This window comes from Pituophis catenifer, unplaced genomic scaffold, assembly GCF_029215685.1.
Source record: "Pituophis catenifer annectens isolate HBS135680 unplaced genomic scaffold, rPitCat1.0.hap2 SCAF_5, whole genome shotgun sequence".
NCBI classification, from domain to species: Eukaryota; Metazoa; Chordata; class Lepidosauria; order Squamata; family Colubridae; genus Pituophis; species Pituophis catenifer.
In genome coordinates, this window is record NW_027256885.1 from 93,069,617 (window position 1) to 93,096,040 (window position 26,424).

The 26,424-nt window shown below is 47.4% G+C and overlaps 1 protein-coding gene across 3 annotated transcripts in view; it reads left to right on the forward strand.

Moving 5' to 3' along the window:
• The window catches only part of DCAF7 (DDB1 and CUL4 associated factor 7), a 245,675-nt gene that overhangs the window by 171,761 nt on the left and 47,490 nt on the right, over positions 1-26,424 (forward strand). Inside the window, exons 4-6 of one of the 3 annotated variants that reach the window (XM_070944528.1) lie at positions 2,730-2,939; positions 3,604-3,721; positions 20,915-21,377. In XM_070944528.1, the coding sequence (XP_070800629.1) occupies positions 2,730-2,939; positions 3,604-3,721; positions 20,915-21,087 (501 nt within the window). In that variant the 3' untranslated portion in view covers positions 21,088-21,377. Of the gene's footprint in view, positions 1-2,729; positions 2,940-3,603; positions 3,722-20,914; positions 21,378-26,424 lie in introns of those variants that run through there. The other 2 variants (XM_070944526.1, XM_070944527.1) reach the window with 2 other exon arrangements.

The following is a 26,424-nucleotide window of genomic DNA, read 5'->3' on the forward strand; positions in this document are numbered from 1 at the left end:
ATGAGAGTCCCAATATGACTGGTTCTGTCATCTTGGGGGCTATTATGAAGCGGATCGTCTCCCAGTGATCTGCGAGTTCTAGTCTCACGGGTTCAGTCAAGTGTGTGGCGTACGTTCCTCCCACTAGGGACCCATCAACTTGCTCGAAGCGAATTGGTTGTTTGAGCTGTTTAGCTCGGATTCCCAATTTTAGAACTGTGGGTAGGTTGATTAGGCACCGTGTGCTACCCGAGTCTATTAGGGCTTGGAAAGTCTCTTGGGCCCCTGTTTTGGGGGCTGTTAGGCGTATGGGGAAAAGAAAAGGATGGACGGGTCCACTCACCATCGGGTCATCCTCGTCTTCGTCTTCCATGTCATAGGGTTCGGGGGACTGATCTCCCTCCTCTGGGATTCCTCTGGTTTCGGTCAGATGAGCGAAAAACTCAGGGATTTGGGGAGCTTCCCGCGGTACGTGGGTGACGCGCTTGGGCCCTCGTTCCGGTCGTGCTTTGGGCGGTGGAGCTGGTCCCGGTCTAGGCGTTCCACATCTTGCTGCTATGTGGCCGCTTCCTCCACATCTGTAGCATTTCAGTGGGCTCCGTGGGGCAGTTGGTCTGTAGGAGGGCTGTGATGTTGGGGTTTCTCATCTGTTGAGTGGCCCCTGGTCTGGTCGGCCTCTCTCCTTTTCCTCTGGTGGTTTTGACGTGTCACTCACCCGCAGCCCTCTGTCGACTTTTATCGCTACCCGGAACCATTCAGCGAGTCGGTTTGGGATGTCACGATAGGCAGTCACTTGGGAAATTCTTTTATCTAGGCTTGTTCTAAAAAAATACACCAGCAATCGCTCTGGTAGGGGAGGCAGTGTCCCAATGACTCTCCTGAATTCACGGATATGCTCTCTGATAGGCTTCCCCCTCTGCATTAGGTTTCTGAGCTCGTCTTCCACATAGGGGTCCTCCTCCTCCTCCTCATAACGGGCTCTCAATAGTTGCAAGAACCCATCCGCATTTTGTAGCTGGGGGGCCCTGTATTTGTAGAGTGATGCTGACCACCTCTTTGCTTCTCCCTCCAGCCCTTCCGAGATAGCATTCACTAGGGCTCTGGGGAAAGGGTAGAGGTGTCCGAACCGCTCTATGTATATCTCAGCTGAATCGAGGAATTGGGCGAGGTTGTCTGGGTCACCATCGAACTTCCCTCTGAACTGGGGTGGTTCCTCCCTCTCTGCCCTCTCCTCTCTGTGCTGAGCTCTGGAGGGCCAGCCTTGGTGTTGGTAGTCCTCTGCCTCGTCTCTCATCCTGGGGTGGGGAGGTGCTGCCTTGTCTGGGCTTCGCTGCCATTCCCATCCCCAGCTCGCCCTTCCCAATTCACTTAGGGGTTTTTCTTTATCTTTTACCTTTGTATTTTCCAAGTTGGCTGGAATCACGACCGCTTCTGCTCCTCCCGTTTCTTGAAGCAGGCTTTCCTCCGAGAGCTTGGCTTCAGCCATAGTCCGTCCGACCAGATGTCTGGGAGGGAACGGGATGATTTAAACTCAGCCAGCCTGGATTTGGAGGAGAGTTTGGCTGTCTGTCAGGTTTCGGTGCTATCTTAAATGAGTTTCATTTTCAAGCGCAATCTCTCTAATGAAACATTTTTATTTAAGAACATAAAAAGCCGACAATCCTGATTTCATTTTTGTAGCCAAACTGGCCCCTCCTTCCAAACCCCTCCTCTTCCGCTCTCCAACCCCAATGTCCCATTGGCCATCATGCAGATCCATCTCTACCTCCCGGCACGTTCTTTTCACAGGAATGTAGCCCCCACCCTCGTCTCCCAGGAAACACTATCTGTACATACAAAACTAGGTAAAAGTTCATCTTGTTATGTCAGCGCTGGAAGAGAGCCTAATTTGGAACGCTGACATCAGGTGGCACGCCTTAGATGTGCGCAGGGCCCTGCATATTTACATCGCAAGGACGGCTCCGTTACGAAAGACGGAGGCGTTGTTTATTTCTTTTCAGTCCAGGAATCTTGGTGCGAAGGTTTCTTCATCCACCATAGGTCGCTGGCTTAAGGCCTGCATTTCTATGGCCTACGAACATCAGGCCCGGCTCATCCCGCCCCGAATTACGTCCCAGTCTACTAGAAGTGCAACCACAACAGCGGCCTGGGCCACTCAAGCTTCAATCCTTGAGATTTGTAGAGCAGCTACTTGGGCATCGCCTTCTCCCTTCATTCGAAACTATAAACTTGACATGTTTGCCTCTGCAGAGGTGGCCTTTGGAAGAAGGGTCTTGCAGCAGGTTCTTCCAGTCAAGGGGACCCTGGAGGTGTCTGCTCACCACCCTAGGGATACTTAGCTTGGGCATATCCCATTGCTTTGGACTCTAAGCAGCGCACAGGAGAATGAACGTTGTACTTACCTGAACGTTCGTTCTATGTGTGCTGCGTGAGAGTCCAACCCCTCCCTAATTCTAACAGGACCCAGGGTCCAGGAGAGTATGTTTTTTCTATCATTGCAGGTTACGTCTTCTCCAGATCCAGAACATTGTTAACAAACTGGAGCTATACAGGAAGGAAGGAGAAGGTGTGTCTAAATAAATTACAACTCAGTCTCTGGCCAATCAGACAAGGTTATCACCCATTGCTTTGGACTCTCATGCAGTGCACATAGAACGAACGTTCAGGTAAGTACAACGTTCATTTACAGTGAGGACACTGTATGGGAAGCATCATATTTTACCACCTTTTTGCTATTGGTATTTGAACAGGTTTATGATATTGCATTCAGCCGTGCCGGAGGTGGGAGAGACATGTTTGCTTCTGTTGGTGCTGATGGCTCAGTGAGGATGTTTGACTTAAGGCACTTGGAACATAGCACTATTATCTATGAGGATCCTCAGCACCATCCTTTGCTCCGCCTTTGCTGGAATAAACAAGATCCTAATTACCTTGCAACAATGGCAATGGATGGTATGGAGGTGAGACACTGTTCTGTGAGAATACCTGGTACACTTTTTAGTGAGCTTGATATAGTGAGCTTGATAATCTGCTTTCCAACTATGTACTGAAAGCAATGGGACTACAGTTTTTGCTACATGGATTACTTAAAATTATCAAAATTATCTTACTTGCATACAGTTCCATGAAGTAAAATAATCAGATAGGTGTACATGTTAATTAAAAGATACTAGTATACTATGATGAAATGGACAGTTAGTAATTATTATGGTGGTTTGGTGAGAAGAGCTAGCCTGCCTTTGGTTGCTGTAGTATCTCTACAAGCAGAACTCATTTTTAGAAATAATAATTCACTCATGTTGATTTCTCAATTTAAAGAAACAAATTATACTGCTAGCCTAATATGTGAATTGTACTAATAAGCAGTCATAGCATTTTATATTGTGATTTGTCATCTAGGCTTCTTTGCAAAAAGTGTCTGTAGTCAGGAGATACTGTCATATTTTTATATTAATTATTGGGACAAATGTATTTTTCAGTCACTTGGAATAAAATGCTGACTTGATAGCTGGATTGCAGTGTGAATGCTCTGAGCACTTAAGAGACTTAGATAATGAAAGGATAAAAATAAAGTCTAAGATAATTTCTTTAGAATTAACGTTTAGAATTATTTTTCCCTCTAAGGTGGTGATTCTAGATGTCAGAGTTCCTTGTACACCAGTTGCCAGACTGAATAACCACCGAGCATGTGTGAATGGTATTGCTTGGGCACCACATTCTTCTTGCCATATCTGCACAGCAGGTAAAGATAATTTGTATTCCTTCTCTCTCTTATTTTGGCATCTAAGAGGTGATTGGGATTTACTATATATCCAAATGTGAATGTAAGTTTGTAGTCTAAGTGCTCTGTATATAATTTGAAGGCTAACAAATACACCAACAAAATCAAAGGCATGAGATAAGAAAAAAAAGGAAAGATATATAAATATAATTTCACCAACACCATTTCATTACATTACACCTCTCTATTTTTGCAAAAATCGTTGCTTCTTCCACATACATACCCCTGTTGTATATTTCTTAATTCTCCGTCTTGGTAAAGACAGCAGCCAGGCATGGGGTAGTTCTCGTCTGTTCAGATTGGTGGACTGAGTCTGATTGAAGTTGTTAAGTCCCGCCTTCCTTGCTAGGGACTTCCAGCTTTTTTCTAAGGAAGTGAAGAGACAGCGGTCATGTGAGGGTTAATGACCAGATCTAGCCGATTGAGTCAGACAGTTAAGAAGCTCCTCCTCCTGTTGCTGCTTCCCAGTTTTCTGACTCGATCTGCTCGTGATCAGACGCACCCTCCATTGGTCTTCAATTCAATTGATTGATTAAAAATAATTAATTAATATAAAAATAATTAATTGGATAATCTAAATTAATTAATTGGCTCTAAATTCATAGAAAGGTGCCTCAGAGAGAAGGGCTTCAATCCAGGCCCGCTGGACCCTTTGGGTCTAGGGCCGTGATGGCGAACCTATGGCACGCATGCCACAGGTGGCACACGGAGCCATATTAATGGGCACGCCAGCTCAGCTCTGGGGCGCATGCGCGCGCCGGCCAGCTGATTTTCGGGCCTTCTGGGCCCACCAGAAGTAGGGAAACAGGCTGTTTCCTGCCTCTGGAGGGCCTGGGGGCGGGGTGGGGAAGGCCCGTTTTTTGTTCTTACCTGGCTCCAGATCCTCTCTGTGTATCTGGGAAGGGCGAAAACAGCCTTTCCCACTCCCTTGGAGGCCCTACGGAGGCTGAAAGGGCCCATTTCCCGACTCCCGGTGGGACAGGAAGTGACTTTTTTGTTGTCCCCAGCCTCCAGAGGCTCCTAGAGACTCCTAGAGAGGTTCTGGAGGCTGGGGACAGCAAAAAATATCACTTCCTGTCCCACCGAGAGTTGGGAAATGGGCCCTTTCAGCCTCCGTAGGGCCTCCAAGGGAGTGGGAAAGGCTGTTTTCGCTCTTCCCAGATACACAGAGAGGATCTGAAGCCAGGTAAGAAAGAAAAACGGGCCTACCAGGCCATCATGTGCCAGGAGTGGGGGGGGGAGGGGGAGGGGGTTGCGCACACATGCGTGTGGGCACGTGCGCGCGCGACCCTCCCCCGCCCCCCCCCTCTCCTGGCACGTGATGGCAAAAAGGTTAGCCATCACTGGTCTAGGGGATTGAGGGTCCCCAAGGTTGAGCCTCTCCCTTTAGCAGCGAGAAGACCTCATGCTCGAACCCACTGCTGGAGCCTTTAAGGCAATTGCAGGCTCCTCTTCTTATTGCTGCGAGTTGGGGCAGCTATTTCCAGCAGGGAAGCTATTTCCCCTGCAAAGGCACCATTAGCTCTTTAAAAGACCAGCCGCCCACGCAGCCAGCCGCTTTGCCGCTCATAAGTAAAGCATTCTTACCGGATCGAAACGGAGCCTCTTTTTCCCTGGTGCCAAGGCTCAGCAGCGGCAGCAGCGTTCCTGGGGAATCCCCCCACATGCTCCACTTCTCCAGCGGCGAATTTGGAGTTCCTGAGGGGTAAAGTAACAAAGCCTTTTGGTCTCGGGCTTCCCTCGCCCCTTTATTACTGGCGGCCGCCATTTTGAAAAAGCTGAGTCATTGCGGCCGCCATTTTGGGTGCTCCTCGTGGCTTCTGAGGCCTAACTACTGTGTGGGCCTTAATAGTGTCTGCATCCAGAAGCCTTAATTAAAGTAAAGGGACTGTGTTTAAGACCACAATTGCTTCCCTTTTCTTAATAGGGAATTTCCTCTGGCATTGAGTTATAGACTCAACTAATGGCCTCTCACCAAACCAGGGCCTCCAAACGCTCGGCTCCAGAGGATTCTGCCCCTGGCCCTTCCTCAGCTGGCATTCCAAAAGATCAAAAAAGACTTCCTCCTCCAAGGAGAAAAAGGAGGCAGCAGCTAAGGCCAAGGAGGAGCTACGATTACACTTGGCAATTGAAAGGTCTATTCAAAAGGCCATAAAGGAGGCATCTCTCAGGGAAGTCACAACTCCCATTCAACCTGAAGCACCCAACCCGGGTCTGGCATCTCCTGCTCCTCACATAGTCACTGAAACGGCACAAGCCCCTGTTCAAGATTTACCCTCTCTATCTCCTGATGGAGGCACTTATGCATCTCCTCTTCAAGGGGAGGACAGGGAGGCTCTATTTGGGACCCAGTCTAATTCTTCTCCCTCAAGGGGATGTTCCTCCTGTACAGCCTACTGAAGTACAGGCTTCAGGGGAAGGGGCTTCCCAGAAAAGGGATAATATCTCCCCAGAATTAATATCATTCATTCAATCTGCTATACAAAAAGGGGTCCAGGCTGAGTTGCAGAAAAGAACTTCATCCTGGGTGTCAGCTTCATGTTCATTTGCAGAGGGAGAGGTTTCTCAAATAGATGAAGGTCAGGCTCCCACTGGGGCTGCGGGGCCTTCAGCTGTTCTATCTGAGCATTTGTCCTTTACTGGGGAGGATGCTAAGGAGGCTGACCTTTCTGATGATGAGGATTTACCACCTGATCAGCCTTCATTTGTGGGACTTTTTAAGCCCCAAATGTTTCGTTCCCTTCTCCATAAGGCTAAATTAACAACCCGGCTAGGGTCATCACAACCTCCACCTTCTAGTGAAGCTAACCCTTCAGTTCCCCTCTTTGAGGAACCGGTGGTAGAAACAGAAGTAATTCCAGGGCCTAAATTGTTCAGGGAGGTATTAAGGAAGCAATGGTCTAGTCCAGCCTCAGGGCCAAATCCCAATCAACTGGACAGACGCCTGTATAATATTGCTCCAGAATTGGCTGCTATTGCGGCACATCTTCGAGCTCATCCGATTCGCATCCAATGCTATTTGGACGACCTTCTTATCCTTTCGAGCTCGGAGACCAGGGCACGGCAGGATCTGGATTCCACCATCCAGGTCTTGACGGCTCATGGGTTTTCCATAAATAAAGCCAAGAGCCATCTGGTTCCTTCCACCCGTATCCAACACCTCGGGGCTGTAATCGATACGGTTGAGAGCAAGGTCTTCCTTTCCGAGGAGCGGCTGTCCAGCTTGCGGTCTCTGGTCAGCCTAGTTGCACAAGGGAACCCCGTTCCCCTGGCGACTCTTTCCCAACTCCTAGGAAAGATGGTCTCATGCATCAGCATCGTGCCATGGGCCCGTCTCCACTGCAGGGCTCTGCAGTGGTTTCTTCTCCCGTATCAGAAGTCCCTGATTTCGGCCTCTAAACAACTTGTTCGCCTTAACCCTGCTGTTCTACAGTCCCTCCGATGGTGGTCTTCCCAGGCCTTTCTCAGGGGAGGGAGTTCAGGGAACCCGATCCCATAATCTTGACAACCGACGCCATCTTGCAGGGCTGGGGGGCTCACATTCAATCACACATGGCCCAGGGGTTCTGGACTCCAGAAGACCTAGCGCACAATATAAACTGGCTAGAACTCCGAGCCATCCACCTGGCTCTTCGGGTCTTCAAAGATATCATCAAGGACTGTCATGTGCTTGTGTGCACAGACAACGTGGCCGCCAAGGCCCATGTGAACCGCCTAGGGGGGACCCGCTCTCAACCCCTGATGGAGGAGGCCAAGAGATTGGGAGCCTGGGCGGAGACCAACCTGAGATCCCTTCGGGCATCTCATATTTCCGGACTGAACAACACGCAAGCGGACTGGTTGAGCCGGTCGACCATGGACCACGGGGAGTGGCAACTGGACCCGGCTCTGTTCCTGCGCATCACTCACCACTTCGGAAGACCAACAGTGGACCTGTTCGCGACGAGCAAGAATCATCAGACGGCCAGATTCTTCTCCCGGTTCCCGGATCCAGGGGCGGAAGCGACAGATGCCCTTCACAGCGCGTGGCCTTGCGGCCTTCTCTATGCTTCCCCCCCCCCTCCTTCCCAGGGTCATTCGGAAGCTCCTGGAGGAACGGGCAGAACTAATTCTCATCGCGCCGCACTGGCCTCGTCAGCCTTGGTTTGCTGATCTCCAGGCCCTGTCAGTGCATCCTCCCTGGCTTCTTCCGCCCGACGACGTCATCCTCCACCAGAGAGCCCTCCAACACCCGGACACCGCCTGGCTACAGCTGACCGCCTGGCGGTTGCGCGGCAACTTCTGACGAGCTCAAATCTGCCTGACAGTGTGGTCGATACCATCCTGGCTGCTCGTCGGCCTTCCACAATAAGGATCTACGGGGCCACATGGCGGTCTTTCTGCAGGTGGTGCGCATCTCAGGGTTTGGAACCACGATCAGCTTCCCCCGAACAGGTACTGGTTTTTCTCCAAAAAGGGCTGGAGACAGGGCTTGCGCCCAACACCTTACGCAGGCAAGTAGCCGCTTTGTCTTCTATTCTCTGTCTGGGTTCTCGGAGGTCCCTAGCACAGCGTCCTCTGATTCAGCTGTTCCTGAGGGGGGCTTCCAACATCCGGCCCCAGCCCATTCACCAGTTTCCCACGTGGAGTCTTCCCAAGGTTTTGGACGCTCTCTCTAGAGCTCCATTTGAACCCCTCCGTACGGTGGGTCTTAGGTTCCTCTCGTACAAGGTTTCATTTTTAGTCACTATTACATTGGCCAGACGCATCTCAGAATTGGCTGCCTTGTCCACTAGGGCCGACCTGTGTGTGTTCCACCCAGATAGGGTCATCCTAAGATTGGATCCTACCTTCATGCCGAAAATCAACTCTCCCTTCCATAGGGCTCAGGAGCTGATTTTACCGGATTTTTGGCCTCACCCGTCACATCCCAGGGAACGGGTTTGGCATTCCCTAGACGTTCGCCGGGCCTTACGCATCTACATACGGCGAACTTCCTCCTTACGTAGGTCGGAAGCACTTTTCGTCTCATTCCAACCTTCATCCCTGGGACTGAAGGTTTCTTCGTATACGATAGGCCATTGGCTGCGAGCGACCATCGCCTCAGCTTACGAGAGTCAGTCTCTCCCTGTTCCAAGGCGTATCACAGCGCACTCTACCAGGAGCGCGGCTACTTCAGCGGCCTGGGCCACCCAGGCCTCCCTTCTAGAGGTTTGTAGGGCGGCAACTTGGACGTCTCCGACCCCCTTCATCCAACATTACAAAGTAGATCGATTTGCTTCAGCAGAGGCAGACTTTGGCCATCGGGTGCTGCAGCAGGTTTGCGCGGACCAACTTTCTACGTCTCAGGCGGATCCCTCCCTCTAGGCCTCGGGCTTTGGCAGGTCCCTCACATGACCGCTGTCTCTTCACTTCCTTAGAAGGGGCTTTGTCTTACCTGAAAGCCTGTTCTGAGGACTGAAGAGACAGCGGTCATTCCCACCGCTTATCCGCTGGTCCACTTTTTCTGTGGCACTCCTTTCTCCTCTTTTTTCTTCAATTTAGTTGGCGGGTGCGTCGTCAGACATCGCATTCCTCGTTCGAAAGCTGGGAAGCAGCAACAGGAGGAGGAGCTTCTTAACTGTCTGACTCAATCGGCTAGATCTGGTCATTAACCCTCACATGACCGCTGTCTCTTCAGTCCTCAGAAGGGGCTTTCAGGTAAGACAAAGCCCCTTCTCAGTCCTTCAGACTGGACAGACATGTGGGAGTATTTCTCTGTAGAATTGTATGATTCTTGGATTTCTTTGGATTCATGAGTGTATTTTGTTTGCCTGTTGGCAAGCAGCTTGTATTTGTATGGCATTTGTCTTTTGTTATTTAATTCGTCCCAGCCCCATTCTTAAAGTTTTTGAGTTGCATGTTCTGTTGTTGCAATACTTTGGAATCCTGGAGGAGGTTCTCATTATTTTTATTTTGGGGGTCTGGGACTGGCGGTTGGGGTGTTGCCCCCCGACTTTTTGTTCCTGATTTCATTATTGAGCGCTTAGAAGACCTGTGCTCTGAACGGGGCTGATTGGGCAGCCATTTTGTTTATCTATTGAGTCGCTCGGCATGTTGTCTCAGGAGTTTCGCGCTCCACGTGGCTACTCTATGTGAGGAAATTTACAGCCCAGCGCTTGCCCGAATCTTTGACCGCGATCGGGCTATTTGAAAACCGAAAAATTTCGGTTGAATGAGTCAGGAGTTTTTGCGCTCCATTAAACCGCCTATATTATTCAGCTGCAGCAATATCAGGAGCCTAGAGCTCCACATGGGGTGGTCGCCATTTTGGATACAAAAATAAAAGCCTCTGTTTTTTTCTGCCTCACCTTTAAACCATTTGAGGCATGGTTATTACTGCTGCCTAGCTGTTTTTTTTATTGAAGACTTCTAACTTTAAATTGGTGATAATTGGAAACTTGGATTAGCGGTTTTATGTAGCCTATCTGCATGTATTGGCAGTGGCAATATTCCAGGAGATTCACGCTCCATATTATTATGCATTGATGGCTGAAGTGGACAGAGTCCTCAAGCCTTGCATTGTGCTATGTCTACCTGTGGCATTGATAAGACTGATTCAGTTTTCTATCTATGAATTGTTATATCTTATAACAATGATATGAATGGTATTCATGAGAATCAGATTAAATTCATACTCCTAGCAATAAATTTATATATCTATATTTAATTATATACATGAAATAAATAAATTAATACAAGAACAGATTCAGGCATTTAAATGCATATATTTATGGCTATATGTCTCTATTTACAGTAAAGGGAGTGTGTTTTTGTTCCCTAATATATACTGTTTAATCTCTTATTAGGGATTACGCTGATTGTAAGCAGCATTATGCCTAAAGCACAGAGTAAATCAAAATATGGCCGCAAGGCAACTGCAGCAGCAGCAGCAGCAACAGCTAAGCAGGCTGGTAAGGGCCCTGTATCCATTGGGTCATGTTATCCTCACACTTCTGTTCCTTATCATGAGGTCATGACCAGTAAGGGGCCTGGTTCCCAACATAAATTACACGGTCTAAGTGCAGCTTCTAGCCATGATGAACGGAGAAGGCACCAGACATTGCAGAAGATCTGCAATAAGGCCAGTAAGACTACACCTTCTGATTCATCGGCTAAGGAAACATCTAGCTCTCCTGCCAGACAAACTGCTGAGGAGATATCACCTGCTGTGACTCCAGATCAGATTTCATTACGTGACTGTCCTTTGTCCATTTCCACAGCTGCCTTGTGGGGAGCATCCGATTCTCCTTCTATTCAGCCTGAACAGGTAGATCCTTCTGTTCAGATCCAGGGGACAGTTCCATCTACTTCTCATCCTCCTGAAGCTGCTGGTTCTTCGATGGCTCAGCATCAGGAATTTGGGCTGCCTGAGAATATTCAACTACTTATTTCTGCAGCTGTTCAACAATCATTAGCTGCGAGTTATCAACATTTCCACAGGGAATCTTCAGTGATGTCTGTAGCCTCGGAGTCAACTGGCCACGATTTCCAGTTTGATGTGCTGTCTCTTCGAGATCCCGAGTCTCCAACTACTTCACACGGGAGTCGACCATCACCTTTGGATGGGGTTGAACGCCAGGATCCTGATCTTTCAGATGATGGACTTTTGCCAGAACAACCTGCTTTCAGTGGTCTTTTTCCACCAGCCCTTTTCAAATCATTGCTTTTCAAAGCAGTAAATGCGGCCCAGCTGGGTCCTTCTTCGGTGGGGGATACTTCTTCTGTTTCTTCTCGTGAAGGAAATAATCCCCTGTTTTCGGAACCGACAAGACCGGTGGAGGCTATTCCTACATCCCGTTTATTTCTGGATGTGCTTCAGCGCCAATGGACTTCTCCAGGTTCTGCCCTGGCTCCTTCGGCGGCGGAGAGGTGATTTTTCAACATAGCTCCAGAGATGGCTTCTTTGCTTCAAGTACCATCAGTGGATTCGCTAATAGCCGCCTTGTTACCGAACTCGGCTATTCCTGGGAAGCCAGAGGAAGGTTTGAGACCGGAAGAACATTGCTCCGATCTGGTCCTTCAACGGGTGCATCGGGGCGGCCTGGGCAATCAGGTCAGCTACCACTGCATCCTTTTTCAACCGGACTACGTTATTATGGCTTCACCAACTTCAGGAAAAACTTTCTCCTGATGATACCAGACTTCAGCAAGATCTTAATAAGATTATAGCAGCAGTTCAATTTTCGACTGACGCCACCTTGGATTCTGTTTGCTTCGCTTCCAAATCTCTGGCTTCGGCTGTGGCAGCGCGTCGCATGGTCTGGCTTCGTCATTGGCAGGCGGATGCTCGTCACAAATGACGTTTGGCATCAGCTCCCTTTGTGGGAACAGAGTTATTTGGTCCTCCCTTGGAACCCTAGTTAGTGGAAACTAAGGACAAATGGAAGATTTTGCCTTCTTCTCAACGCAAAGTTGACTTCCGTTTTTCTCACTTTTCTCGCAGGCCACCCTTTCGGGGATCTGAATGGGATGCTGGTGCTTCCCATTCCCAAGGGTCCTTTGGGACTAGGCAGAGGGGGTATCAGGACAGATCATCCCGAGGTAGGGCCTCCTCAGGTAAACAGCCCTTTCGAGGGGGAGGAAGTTGTGCTTTCCGCCACCAACGTTAATGTCCAGTCAGTTCTTCCCATCGGGGGCAGGTTGGCCTTTTTCGCTGACTGATGGGATTCTATCACATCAGACTCCTGGGTCAGGGATACGGTTAGATCTAGTCTATCCCTTGAATTTGTTTCCATTCCTCCGAAGTACTTTATTTGGTGCCCTGTCTCAAAAGATGTTCGCAAAAAGATTCTCATGGATTTGGCAGTGCAACACTTGTTGGATATCAGAGCTATCCAGAAAGTACCGGAAGCTCAGATGGGGGCAGGGTTCTATTCCCTACTATTTCTTGTACCAAAATCCTTGGGGGGGGGGTGGTGGAGACCAATTCTGGACCTTAAAAGGTTGAACTGATACGTAGTGTATAAATGATTCAAAATGCAATCTTTGCAATCTATTTTGGCTGGCATCAGACGGGGCGACTTCCTCACTTCTATTGATCTTACAGAAGGATATTTGCATATTCCCATTTTTCCTCCTCATCGTAGATTCCTCAGGTTTTGTTATGGAGGAAATCACTACGAGTACTGGGTGTTGCCCTTTGGTCTTTCCTCTGCGCCCCGCGCCTTTACTAAGATGCTAGCCGCCTTGGCGGCTCATCTCAGGACTATGCCGGTCCGGGTACAGTGTTACTTGGATGATATTTTAATCCAATCTTCTTCCAAAATGTTTTCCATCAGGGATCGTCAGGTTACGGTTGATTGTCTTACGGAGCATTGTTTTTCCATTAATATGGAAAAAAGCCAGTTCACTCCTTCAACCCATTTAGTCCATCTTGGGGCTGTCATAGATTCGGTATAGGGTAGAGTCTTTCTGTCTCAGAAGCATCAGGCCAGCCTTCGAGAAGTCGTTAATAGGGTTCTAGTGGCTCGCAAGGTTTCCTTGGCTCTGTTATCTATCCTCCTAGGCAAGATGATTTCGGCCATCCATGTCACTCCTTGGGCCAGACTGCATGCCAGGGATCTCCAATGGTTTCTTTTGCCCTTTCAGAAGGCGGGCAGGGGCAATTCCACAGCCAAGGTCCTGTTAACACCCTGTGTGAGAAGATCCCTTGCCTGGTGGAGATCTCCGGCGATTTCTAAAGGGCGACTGTTCATCGAGCCTCACCATCTAGTGTTGATGACAGACGCCAGTCTCCTCGGCTGGGGAGCTCATATTCAGTCCCAGGTGACTCAAGGCAGATGGTCTGGTCGCTGTCGGCAACAGAACATCAATTGGCTGGAGCTGTGAGCAGTTTGTTTGGCTCTTCGACATTTTCGACAGTTAGTGTTGGACAACCTTGTGTTGGTTCTCACAAACAATGTGGCCACAAAAGCTCACATTAACCGCCAGGGAGGCACCAGATCGGCAGGTCTGATGTTGGAGGCCAAGAGACTGGGACTGCGGGCGGAGTGTCACCTGCGTTCATTGACAGCAGAGCACATTTCCGGGGCATCAAATGTACAAGTAGATTGACTGAGCAGGACGGTTGTTGATCACGCAGAGTGGCGTCTGCTTCTTTCCCTCTTCAGGGACCTGGCAGACCAGTTTGGCTTTCCGGAAGTGGATTTGTTTGCAACTTCTCAGAACGCTCAGCTGCCTCGGTTTTACTCCTGGTTTCCGGACCCTCGAGCGGAAGGGGTGGATGCCCTTCGCAGTCCATGGCCACCAGGTCTGCTGTATGCCTTTCCTCCTCTTCCTCTCATTCCGAGAGTGGTGCTCAAGCTGCTGGAAGAGAGAGCCAAGGTGGTTCTCCTAGCGCCTCATTGGCCTTGTCGTGCCTGGTTTGCCGACCTCAAGGCCTTGTCTGTGGCTCCGCCATGGCGACTTCTCCAGGTCAAAGCTTCGCTCAGCCAGGGGGCATTGGTACATCCGGATCCCCAGTGGCTCCAATTGACCGCTTGGCGCTTGAGCGGCACGCAATGAGAGGTAATAACTTTTCTTCCAGGGTCATAAAGATCATTCATGCTGCTCGCCGTCCTTCGACAGAACGCATTTATTTGGCCACGTGGCTGGCTTTTTGTTCTTGGTGTACTCATAAGAGTCTTTCCACTCCACATCACCATAGGTCAGGTGCTGGAGTTCCTTCAGGACGGGCTCGATAAGGGACTCTCATCCAATACCATTAGGAGACACGTGGCAGCTCTTTCGACAGTTTTATCATGTGGACACTTTGCTTCCTTATCTCAGCATCCTACCTTTAGGAGGTTTTTGAAGGGGGCTTCGAATTTGTGCCCTCCAGTGTTGCACAGGTATCCTACCTGGGATTTGTCCATTGTTCTAAATTCTCTCACGGGAGCCCCGTATGAGCCGTTGAGGACCACCAGCCTTCGCCTTTTGACATGTAAGGTCACCTTTCTAGTGGCGATTACCTCGGCCAGGCATATTTCAGAACTTGCTGCCCTTTCCATGCGGAGTGATCTCTGCGTTTTTCATATTGATCGAGTGGTTCTTAGACTCGGTCCCTCATTCATTCCTAAAGTTAATACCCCGTTTCATCGGATGCAAGAAGTGATCCTGCCAGACTTCTGTCTTAATCCTTCCCATTCGTTGGAGCGGTGCTGGCATACCCTGGACGTTCAGAGGGCTCTCCGTATTTACCTTAAGAGGACTGCTGCCGTACATCGTATGGATTCCTTGTTCATTTCCTTTTTCCCAGTTCCCTTGGGCTCCAGAATGACATCTTCCACCATAAGCAGATGGATTCATCAAACGATTGCTAAAGCTTATGAACTACGCTCTTTGCCTCAACCTTCCAGTTTGACGGCGCACTCGACTCGCAGTGCGGCCACTTTGGCAGCATGGGCCACTCAGGCTTCCTTGCTTGAAATCTGTAGGGAAGCAACATGGGCTTCACCTTCACCATTTATTAAACACTATAAAATAGACAAGTTTGCCTCGGCTGAGGCGGCCTTTGGCAGGCGGGTGTTGCAAAGAGTTCATGATAGTAGGGAGTCCTCAAGCCAGACTGGGCCTGCCCGTAGTTAGGGACAATAAGCTTTGGTATGTCCCATGCCTGGCTGCTGTCTCCACCAAGACGGAGAAGGGGCATTGGCTTACCTAAGACGCACCTTCTCGTTCAGTGGAGACAGCAGCCAGCCCCACCCTTAGTCAGTCTGGTTGTATGTTCCTTGTTAATTCTGTTTTTTCTCTCATCACGTCGAGTCTGTATCTTCGTCTTCGCAAAAAGCTGAAAGTCCCTAGCAAAGAAGGCGGGACTTAACAACTTCAATCAGACTCAGTCCACCAATCTGAACAGACGAGAACTACCCCATGCCTGGCTGCTCCACTGAACAAGAAGCTGCGTCTCAGGTAACCCAACGCCCCATCTCTCAACTCTGTTTTTGAGAATCATTAACTCCATTCAACTACAGCTTTCTTGGTCTTCAACTTCATTTTGACCTATTCACTCTTCCTTTAGATACTGTTTTTGTAATTTGGCACTTGTTCATTCTCTTTGTATCACCAAATCACCTTAATTTACTTCTTTTGTAGTCAACCCACATTCATTCAGCAATCATTAATTCTTAATCTTCTCTATCTCCTTGTTTTACACACACACTTTTTAAGTACCCTATTTATAGCAATAGCACTTAGACTTATATACTGCTTCACAGTTCTTTATAGCTCTCTCTCTAAGTCAGGGGTGTCAAATTCGGTTTCACTGAGGGCTGCATCAGGGTTGTGGTTGACCTCGGGGGGGGGGCGGGGGGGCATGGCCAGCTCGATGTCGCTCATATTGGGGGGTGCCTGTGGTGGCCTGGGCAGGGCTGGGGGATCCATTGTCTCCAGTGGAGGAAGGCGAGACCAGGGTGAGTGCCAATCCCGTGCCCACCAGAGGAGCCATGTCATCCCTCTCAGGCCATGCAGAGGACCCTCGGACGGCAGCGCAGGCTGCCTGGAGCCCTGGGCAGCAGAGGGCAAGCACCCAGCTCAGCCCTCAAGCTCCCCCACAGCGCAGCCCAGCCCTGCTTCCCCGAGGGGGTGCCCGGCCTCCTCCTTGAGGCTGCTGCTGCTGCTCTCGTTCTCCTTGGCCAAGTTGCTCATGGTGTGTGCGGGAGGGCAAAATGTTTGGGTCAGAGAGAAGCCCACTCCCTCTCCTTGCGAGGACACCCAGCTTTGTAACCAAATCATACTCAGCGATAAGATGGGAGACCACCAGGAGAGGAGGGGGGCAAGAGGATGGCAAAAGGGCAGCAGGGCTGCTGGTGGCCAAGTGCTAAGGCAGGACTTTCCTCAGACCCTCCCTCCCTCTCATAATCTCCCTCCCTTCCTTTCCTCCCTCCCTCCCTTTCTGCTCAGGAAGGGACAAGGGGAGGGGGAGAGATTGGCAGCACTGCTGGTGGCCGTGGCTTTCCCACGTGGGGCGAGAGTGGTCCTGATGAAAGGGAAGCTTCGCAGGCTGCGAGGCCAGGCCGGCAAGTGGGGCATGGAGGCACTGGTGTGGGTGTGGCACTAATCTACAACTTCATGGCGACCATCCAGGCCAGAACACGGTTAGCCTTAGATCTGACCCGCGGGGCCTCCCTGGAGCCAGCGAGAGGCTGCCCCCGGTGCCTCAGCTCTGCCCCTTGGGCGCGTGCACAGGAGGCAGCGAGTGCGCGGGGCTGGCGTCCTGGGTGAAAGGGAAGCGCTCAGAATGCAGTCAGCCTGTGAGGCAAGACGATCACCAGGGAAGCCAGGCCACGCACACTCGCTGAGTCCTGTGCGCGTGCCCAGGGGACGGGGCAGGGGCAGCCCCACACTGGCTCTAGGGCTACCCCACGGATCTAAGGCTGACTACGTTCTGGCCTGGATGGCCACCACCAAGTTTTAGATCAGCGCTCAGCTGGGGCCGGTCCTTCGGTGTTTCCAGGACAGCCCCGCAGGCCAGATCTAACCACATCCTGGGCCAGATCTGGCCCACGGGCCTTGAGTTTGACACCCCTGCTCTAAGTGGTTTACAGAGTCACCATATTGCCCCCAAGAATCTGGGTCCTCATTTTACTGACCTTGGAAGCTTGAGTTAACTTTGAGCTGGTCAGGATTGAACTGCTGGCAGTCTGCCTGCAATACTGCATTCTAACCACTGCGCTACTACAGCTCTTCTACTACATTCCACTTAAACTTATGTTTCTTCTTCTTTTTTTTTCTGGGTGATTTCTGGATTTTTATTTTTAAATATACATCAATATCAATACATGAACAGTGTGGCCTCTGGGTATAATTCATTTTGATACAAATGGCAATAATAATAATAACAATATTTGTTACATTAATCAAACTTATATAATCCTAGTATTAATATACATGTTTGTTTTAGAGTAGTTATTCAATATTTCAATGTTCCATTTTAATGCCAATGATATTATTAAGCGTACATAGTAATACCATATTTCAACCTCTAATCTTTCCATCTAGTTATTATTTATATTCTATTATATAAACATTATATCTGCTAATATTCCCCCTATTTCTTATTTCTACCTCTATTCTAGCTTCTAGTCAGGCCACCATTACTAATCCTAGTGTTAATACACATGTTTATATTAAGACATAGTCCCTCATTATTTGGTTATTCAAAGTCTCAGTACGCCATTCTGGTACCAGTCCTATTATTTAAACATACCTAATAGTACCATCTTTCAACCTCCAATCTTTCCATCTAACTATTGCTTTATATAAAGGTCTGTATTCTTATTTCTACCTCTATTCTAGTTTTTAATCAGGCCATCATTATATGGAGCCTGAGTGGCGCAGCAGACTAATGCTATTGTTAAAAGTAGTATTTAGCTTCCAGCTGCCTGCAATTACTGCGAGTTCAATTCTCACCAGGCTCAAGGTTGACTCAGCCTTCCATCCTTTCTAAGGTAGGTAAAATGAGGACCCGGTGAGTGGGGGCAATAAACTGACTTTGTATAAAATATACAAAAGTATGAAGGCTATTGCTTAACGCATTGTAAGCCGCCCTGAGTCTCTGGAGAAGGGCGGCATATAAATAAATAAATAAATAAATAAATAAATAAATAATAAATATTAGAAAAAAAAGAAAAAAATAATTCCTTTCTATCCATCATCTCTTGCCTGTTTTAATACTTCAACTCTTATTCGTTTTTTAGCTTGCCTGCCATACTCCTCTCTTGGATCTTTGTCTCTATCAGTATCTGTGTCTTCACCATTCAATCTGAATATTTCTCCCATCTCTATCCTCCTAAGCTGCCAGGTCTCCAGAGTGTCCACCCACGCCCCTATCTCCCTTTCAAAAGAAACTTCCAGGTTATCAAATTCCATTTTTAAATGTCTTAAGGTACTTTTCCCTTGGTTTATTTCATCAGTCATTATTATCTTTATCGTCTTTTCCTTCTTATCTTCTTGCATTATTTTCTGGTTTGTCTGTTCTATCTTTTCCTCCATTCTTTCTGCCATCTCCTCTCTTTCCTGGACTCTTTGATCTTCATTCATTATCAGTTGTAGCATATTTTCTATTTTCCTATTTATGTCTTGCATTAGGTTCTTTATCTAGGTGATTCTTTGCCATAGTACCCCTAATGCTTTGAAACATCAAAGCCATTTCTCTTGAAATTTCACTCATTTCCCCCGATGGAGCATCTTGTCTTATTTAATAAGTCCCACTCTTACTCAAGTCCAAAAACAATATATTCAAGTCCAATGTTGCTCCTCAGAAAGTTCAATAATCATAGTTCTTTACATTTTAGGATTATTAATCAGTTCCATTTAAGTAGTCCAGGCAGCTTTCCACAAAACTAAAGTAACTTTACTTTACTTAAGAGTTTTCCTTATTCTCACAATAGAGTCTCCAGTAATCATAAAGTAGATAGTTATAGAACAGTAAGTATCACCACAGTCCTCCAGATGAATGTTGTTTATTTTTCTTATCAGGAATTTTCCCAGGCTTGTAGGGGTATGGTATATTTTCCATTCACCAGTAGATGGCGCCCTCAGCTTAGGTTTCAGCGTTGTTTCAAGTCTGATAAATTGATTAATCCAATTTTAGTTCAATATATGGAAACAAAATCGGCTATTCAAGTAGATAGTTCCAGCATTTTATAATGCCTTTCCAAAACAATGCCTACCCAGTTTAAAAATCCAATGTTTTAAAAGGTCTTTAGCATTTCTCCCCTTAGTTCCTTTCTTTCAGGTCTAGGATTTTCCTCTCTATGGTTGTTCGCTACTTTAAGAAATAGTTCAAGAGTCTCTTTTCCTGGATTTTCCTTTTTTTTTCTTTTAAAGTTAGGGTCTAAATAAAAAAGGAATCTTCTCACCCAGCTCCAGTCACTGTTCATCTACACCGCTCCTGCACATTTCTTTGTTGCCTCAGCTGTCCCAGTTCATGGCAGCCATGATGGCCGCCTCTTCTCCTTGTCATGGATGAGAGGGAAGAAGCCCTGAGTCAAACGGAAGAGTTGCTGCTCTTCGTGACCTGCAGGGTGCCCCTCTTTTCACCACCCCTATAGGGTGGCTTTAGCTCCTTTCGGAGCCCTCCAATGGGGAGAACTCGGCATGGGAACGTGGAGACCCACTCCTCACATCCGATCTCGCTGCGATGTTAGCCACTTACACTTACATTTCTTCTGATATAGCCATGGTTTACTTCTATATAACAGTGGGGGTTGAAGCATGCTTTTATATACAAGCAGTTTTATTCTGTCAATAAAGTCATCCGTTGCAAGAGACCACATACTATTTATTACTTATCTATTAGCATTTGCATATCTTAACATTTCTCTATTTTCCTTTCTTTTGCATACTGGTATACTACTATAGTATACTAAGATATCTACATTTATATATTTGCTCTCATTTTTCATCATTTAAACATAACTTGCAATTATCCATTTTATTTTATCTTGTCAAACACAGCATAGATGTTAATTCAGTGATTTTCAGTTCCATAATCCTCTTTCCATCTTACTATCTAACCTACATTTCCTACAAATAATTTGGGTTCTGAGCTAGTCAGCAGTTGTTCAGTCCTGCACAGCTGCTTTGAGGAATTTTAGCTCTTTTCTCCTTACAGAACAGCTTCAACTCAGCGATGTTGATGGACTTGATCATATGAATTTTCCACTTCAGGTCCTTCCTCATTATGGTCAGGACTTTGACTTGGCCATTCCAAAACATTTTCTTTGGCTTTAACCATTCTTTAGTTGTACAACTTACACATTGCCCTGGGGTTCTTTGAGACAACACCCCCCCCCCAAGAGTATTAGCACTTAGCACTAGCACTTGCACTTTGACATATATACCGCTTCATAGTGCTTTACAACCCTCTCTGAGGCTTCTCCATTTTGGCTTTCTTTTTGTAAAATAAATGATGACGTGGTGTAAAATGTCATGTGTTGTTGCATTTGCCTACTTTTAAGAACTGCTAAGGACCAGATGATTTTTACTATGTCCTGATACATAAAACCATAGAACTCAAAGAGGGTGTACTTTCTTTTTCACATGATTGTATTTGATAGTAACAACCCCAATGATTTATCTATTTTGGGATACATGGGTGAATAAATTATCTGCAAAGAAAACTTAACTAAATCTATATTTCACCTTTGACAGCGGATGACCATCAAGCTCTCATTTGGGATATTCAGCAAATGCCTCGTGCCATTGAGGATCCAATCTTGGCTTACACAGCAGAAGGAAAAATTAACAATGTACAGTGGGCATCAACTCAGCCAGACTGGATCGCCATCTGTTACAACAACTGTCTGGAAATCCTGAGAGTTTAAAAATAACTAGATTATGAGAAATAATGAAGCAGGATGCTCCTCTTTCAGTGTTCTAAAGTTAAACAAAGCTGCATTGAAACAGTCTCACTCTTAACTTCTAGGAAGACTGACAGCTGGAGTTAATGAGTATACATGATGAACTTCTACCCATCTTTTCTATCTCCTCCCCTCCCCCACTCCATGTCAATGGCTTAAAAATGCAGGGATATCCTTGATGTTTCAGATCCTCTCAGATTTTGTCAACCAGTTCAATTAAAGTTACGTATATATTATGGCCATTTGTGTTGAGCATTTTTATTACAATGGCACTGACTGCCAGTTAATGTTCTACCTGAAACAATTTGTTATAGAGGCCTAAAATCTATTCAAAGTTATAGAGCTATTAAAGTAACTTCTATTAAATATTTTCTTTTCCTCTCTCTCCCTGCTCCCAGGCAATTTCTTTGATACCAATTATGAGTTTGTAAGAGTTTCTGTGCAACTAAGTTACGTTGTTAAAATTGTTCTTTGCCTATAAGCAAGGACTTGTCCTTTGCAGGAGTTGTACCAATACCTTGGATTGAAGCTTTAATTTGGTGTGCTACATTAGATAATAATTTATGTTGCTGTCCCTTCTCTACAACTAAAGATACTTCAAAAGTAATAGAAATATATAAAAATGTAGAAATTTGGGTACATACCTAGTATCTGATTACAAAGGTACATCTAGTTTTAAATTGTGTGTGTGTGTGTGCGTGCATTGCCCTGCCTTACAACATTATGTTCTTTACTAAAATGGAGGAAACACTTCAGCAACTTGTGGTTTTTAAACTGTTTTAATAGATGATCATTTTTCTGAGAAATTTTGCTTTAAACCTTCAATAGCAGTTTTTATATCACTTTTCTCAGCAGTGAGTGATACAATTTTATTTATTTATTTATTATTTAAATTTTTATACTGCCTTCTCCCGAGGGACTCAGGGAGGTTCACAGCCACAATAAAAACACACATATCCATAAAATTTAAAAACAATTTAAAAACATATTAAATAATTTGGCCCCAATATTAAAAACTAAAACAACCATTAAAATTCATGTTTAAGACAGCCCAGCTTGTTGAAACAATAATGTCTTGAGGGCAGGGTGAAAGGTGTGTAGGTCCGGGATCATACGTATCTCCGGGGGCAATTCATTCCAGAGGGTCGACGTTGTTTGACCGACGGCACCCTGAGGAGTCCCTCTCTGTGAGAGCGTATTGGCCGGTGGGAGGCTATCTGTGGCAGAAGGCGATCTCGTAAGTACCCAGGTCCTAAGCCATGGAGCGCTTTAAAGATGGTAACCAGCACCTTGAATCGCACCCGGAAGACCACCGGGAGCCAGTGCAGCTCGCGCAGGAGAGGTGTTACATGGGTGCGCCGTGTCACTCCCATAATCACCCGCGCGGCTGCATTCTGGACCAGTTGGAGCCTCCGAGCGCTCTTCAAGTGGAGCCCCATGTAGAGAGCATTACAGTAGTCCAGACGGGAAGTGACGAGGGCATGAGTGACCGTGCGCAAGGAGTCCCGATCCAGAAAGGGACACAACTGGTGAATCAGGCGAACCTGATTAAAAGCCCCCCTGGCCACAGCCGTCACATGATCTTCTAGAGACAGCCGTGCATCCAGGAGGACACCCAAGTTGCGAGCCCTCTCTGAGGGGGCCAAGATCTCGCCCCCAATAGTCAGCGATGGAACCAGCTGGCTATAACGGGATGCCAGAAACCACAGCCACTTGGTCTTGGAGGGGTTGAGTCTAAGCTTGTTTCTCCCCATCCAGATCCGCACGCCCTCCAGGCACTGGGACATCACGTCAAGGGCATCATTGGGGTGGTCCGGGGTGGAGATGTACAGCTGAGTATCATCAGCATACTGATGGAACTTCACCCCAAAACCATGGATGATCTCACCCAGCGGCTTCACATAAATGTTGAACAGGAGGTATCAAGGCTTCAACTGCGTGTCTGGTCCAGTGAGTAAGAAAAACGCCACACACAGGTCTTGGATAACGAAACGGCTTTTACTTCAAACAATAACCAGCAGCGGCAGCAGCAAGCCTGACACTTGATGCTGGGATACACAAAGTCGGCGTTGGGAGCAGCTGCCTCCCAACGCCGTTTAAATAAACGCGCCTTCAATTACCGCTGATCGCCCACCCTTCCGGGTCATCCTGGCTTCTGCCCATGCGCGACTTAGCTGTTCGAAGCATAAAGAACGGAAGGGCGGCATAAGGAATCCTCCACCCGGCCGCGGCGTGACCGTCCGCCTATCCTTATGCTAACACCCCCATCACCAGTGCGGACAGCATATTCCGTCTCCCAAACCACCCCCTGTGCCGCTGATTCAGGTATCACATCGTATAGAACGTCAGGATCCATGGTCGCCACTAATCTCGTAGTGTCGATGGGATCTCGACAGGCGGCTCCCCCTACCAGGGATTTTCCTGGAAAACATAAACAGTCATGTTAACACCACACTATGGTTTTATACACACACCCCAAGGCCCGGGCTTCCGTGGATATTTTTTATGGAACCGTTTAAGTAATCGGTCGGCTTTTAGGTTTATGGCAGTAACCCAGGAAGCTTCTTCAAACGGGTAGCTTTTCCATTTGACTAAATATCTTAGTTTTCCCCTACTGATTTTGGAGTTTAACACCTCCTCTATCTCATAGTGATCCCCATCTATCGGCCCTGGTTTATTTAGGTGTTCCCTGAGAGACTCTACCGGTTTTAGCAGGCTACTATGGAACCTTACCTAGTAACGGTGGTAATTTTAGTTCCACTGTAACTGGATTAATTACTTTCACAATAGAGAAGGGACCGAGGTATTTGGGGCCCAACTTACGACTAGGCACTCGCAACTTCAAGTATTTGGTAGACAAATAAACCCGATCTACCACAAATGGTTTGTGGTCTGCTCTTTTCTTGTCTGCTTGGACCTTATATGTTTTGGTTGTTTTGTCTAATGCCTCTTTTATTTGGGGCCATATTTTCCCAATACGTGTAGCCCACGCATCGGGGCCCACGTTTTCCTGGTTTTGAGACTCCAATTCAGGGATTGCGGTGAATTCTTTACCTGAGACTACCTGGAAAGGTGTGACTCCCGTACTCCCATGGACAGCATTATTGTATGCTATTTCTGCAAAAGGGAGGAGTTCTGCCCAATCTGATTGCTGATATGATATGTAACACCGTAGGTACCTCTCTATCATAGCGTTTGCCCTCTCTGCTGCTCCATTGGTACTAGGATGGAAGCCTGAACTTAAACCCTGTGATGACCTTATTAGTTTAACGAAACTGCGCCAGAACTTTGAGGTAAACTGAACGCCTCTATCTGATATAATACGTCGAGGTGCACCATGTAACCGGTAGATATGCCATATGAACAATTTTGACAACTTCCGAGCGGACGGCAACCCATGGCATGGAATGAAATGGGCTTGCTTGGAGAACAGATCAATTACAGTCCATATCACAGTGTTACCATTACTCTCTGGGAGGTCCACAATGAAATCCATGGCAATTTCCTCCCAAGGCCTGGTTGGTTCTGCCACGGATTGCAAAAGGCCGAGGGGTTTCCCCGGTCGGAGTTTAGCCATTGCACAGACTTTACAGCTTGTCACATATTGCTCTATCTCCTTTCTCATGCATGGCCATCAGAATTGGCGTCTTACCAGGTGTAATGTTTTTAGAAAGCCAAAATGGCCCGCTAATTTGGTATCATGACACCTACGTAGCACTGAATGGCGTAGGGATTCCGGGACATACAATTTAGTTCCTATCCATGCAAGTCCGTCCCGGTGGGTTACTTCAGTTACATGTTCTTTATACCAGGCATCCTCGCCTAATGCCCGCCGTAGGTCGATCTCCCATGAAGAGAACTCAGTGTGCGAGGTTCGAGCCACCTGTTGCGTCCTGGGTATCATAGCCTGTACTACCTCCTCCCTCTTGCTATTAAATTGCGGTAGTCATGATAGGGCATCTGCTAGAAAATTCTTCCCTCCTGGAACATATTTTAAGTCAAAATTGAAACTTTGAAAATATTGCGCCCAATGAATCTGTTTAGGCGATAGCCGTCTGGGATTCTGAAGTGCTTCCAAGTTCTTGTGGTCTGTCCATACTTCGAACTTAGTGCCACATCCTTCTAATAGGTGCCGCCAGGTAAGCAGTGCCCACCGCACCGCAAATGCTTCCTTTTCCCAAATGGCCCACCACCTTTCTGTGACAGTCAACTTGCGAGACGTATATGCGCACGGTTGTAAATCCCCCCCTGCAGTCTTTTGCAACAACACAGCGCCGACAGCGACATCGCTCGCATCGGCCTGTACGATGAACGGTAACGATGGATCGGGGTGCCGCAGTATTGGTGCTTGTGAAAACAGGCCCTTTAACTGTTCGAATGCTCGTTGACAGTCTGGTGTCCACAGTAGCACTTGTCCTGGCCTCGCCTTCACACCTGAACCTTTTGTGCGAAGCAAATCAGTCAAAGGGAGGGTTATCTGAGCAAAGGTTGGAATGAACTGTCTATAAAAATTCGCGAAGCCACGGAAGCTTTGTAACTGTTTACGTGTTGTAGGAGCCTGCCACTCCAGCACCGTGCTTACCTTCTTCGGATCCATTTCCACTCCATCCCCTGAAATGCGGTATCCCAAATAATCCAACTTCGTGCAGTGAAACTCGCATTTGGACAATTTAACAAAGAGTTTTGCCTGCAATAGTTTCTTTAACACCTGTTGCACCAGTTCTGTATGTTCTTCCATTGTTTTGGTGTAGATTAGAATATCGTTCAGATAAACCAGCACACCTCGATATAGGTGTTCATGCAATACCTCGTTTATTACTTGCATGAAAACGGCCGGAGCACCCTGTAGGCCAAACGGCATTACCCGGAACTTATAGCTGCCTAAGGGGCAGTTGAACGTGGTTTTCCACTCATCGCCTGGCTTTATACGCACCCTATAATAAGCTTCCCGTAAATCCAATTTAGTGAATATCCTTCCGGTTGATAATGTGGCCAGAAGGTCTTTCATTAAAGGAAGGGGGTATAGATGTTCAACACACACAGCATTTAAGCCTCTGAAGCCCACACATAATCTTAACCCTCCATCCGTCTTTTCTCGGAACAAAACAGGAGCGGCCATGCGTGATCTGCTGGGTTGGATGAAACCCCTAGCCAGGTTCTTATCAATATAACGTCTAAGCTCTTCCAGTTCTGGTTTGGTCATGGCGTACATGCGTGGTTTTGGTAACCGGACACCTGGCAGCAATTCTATAGCACAATCGGTCGTTCTATGAGGGGGCAGTACCTCGCATTCCTCTTCGT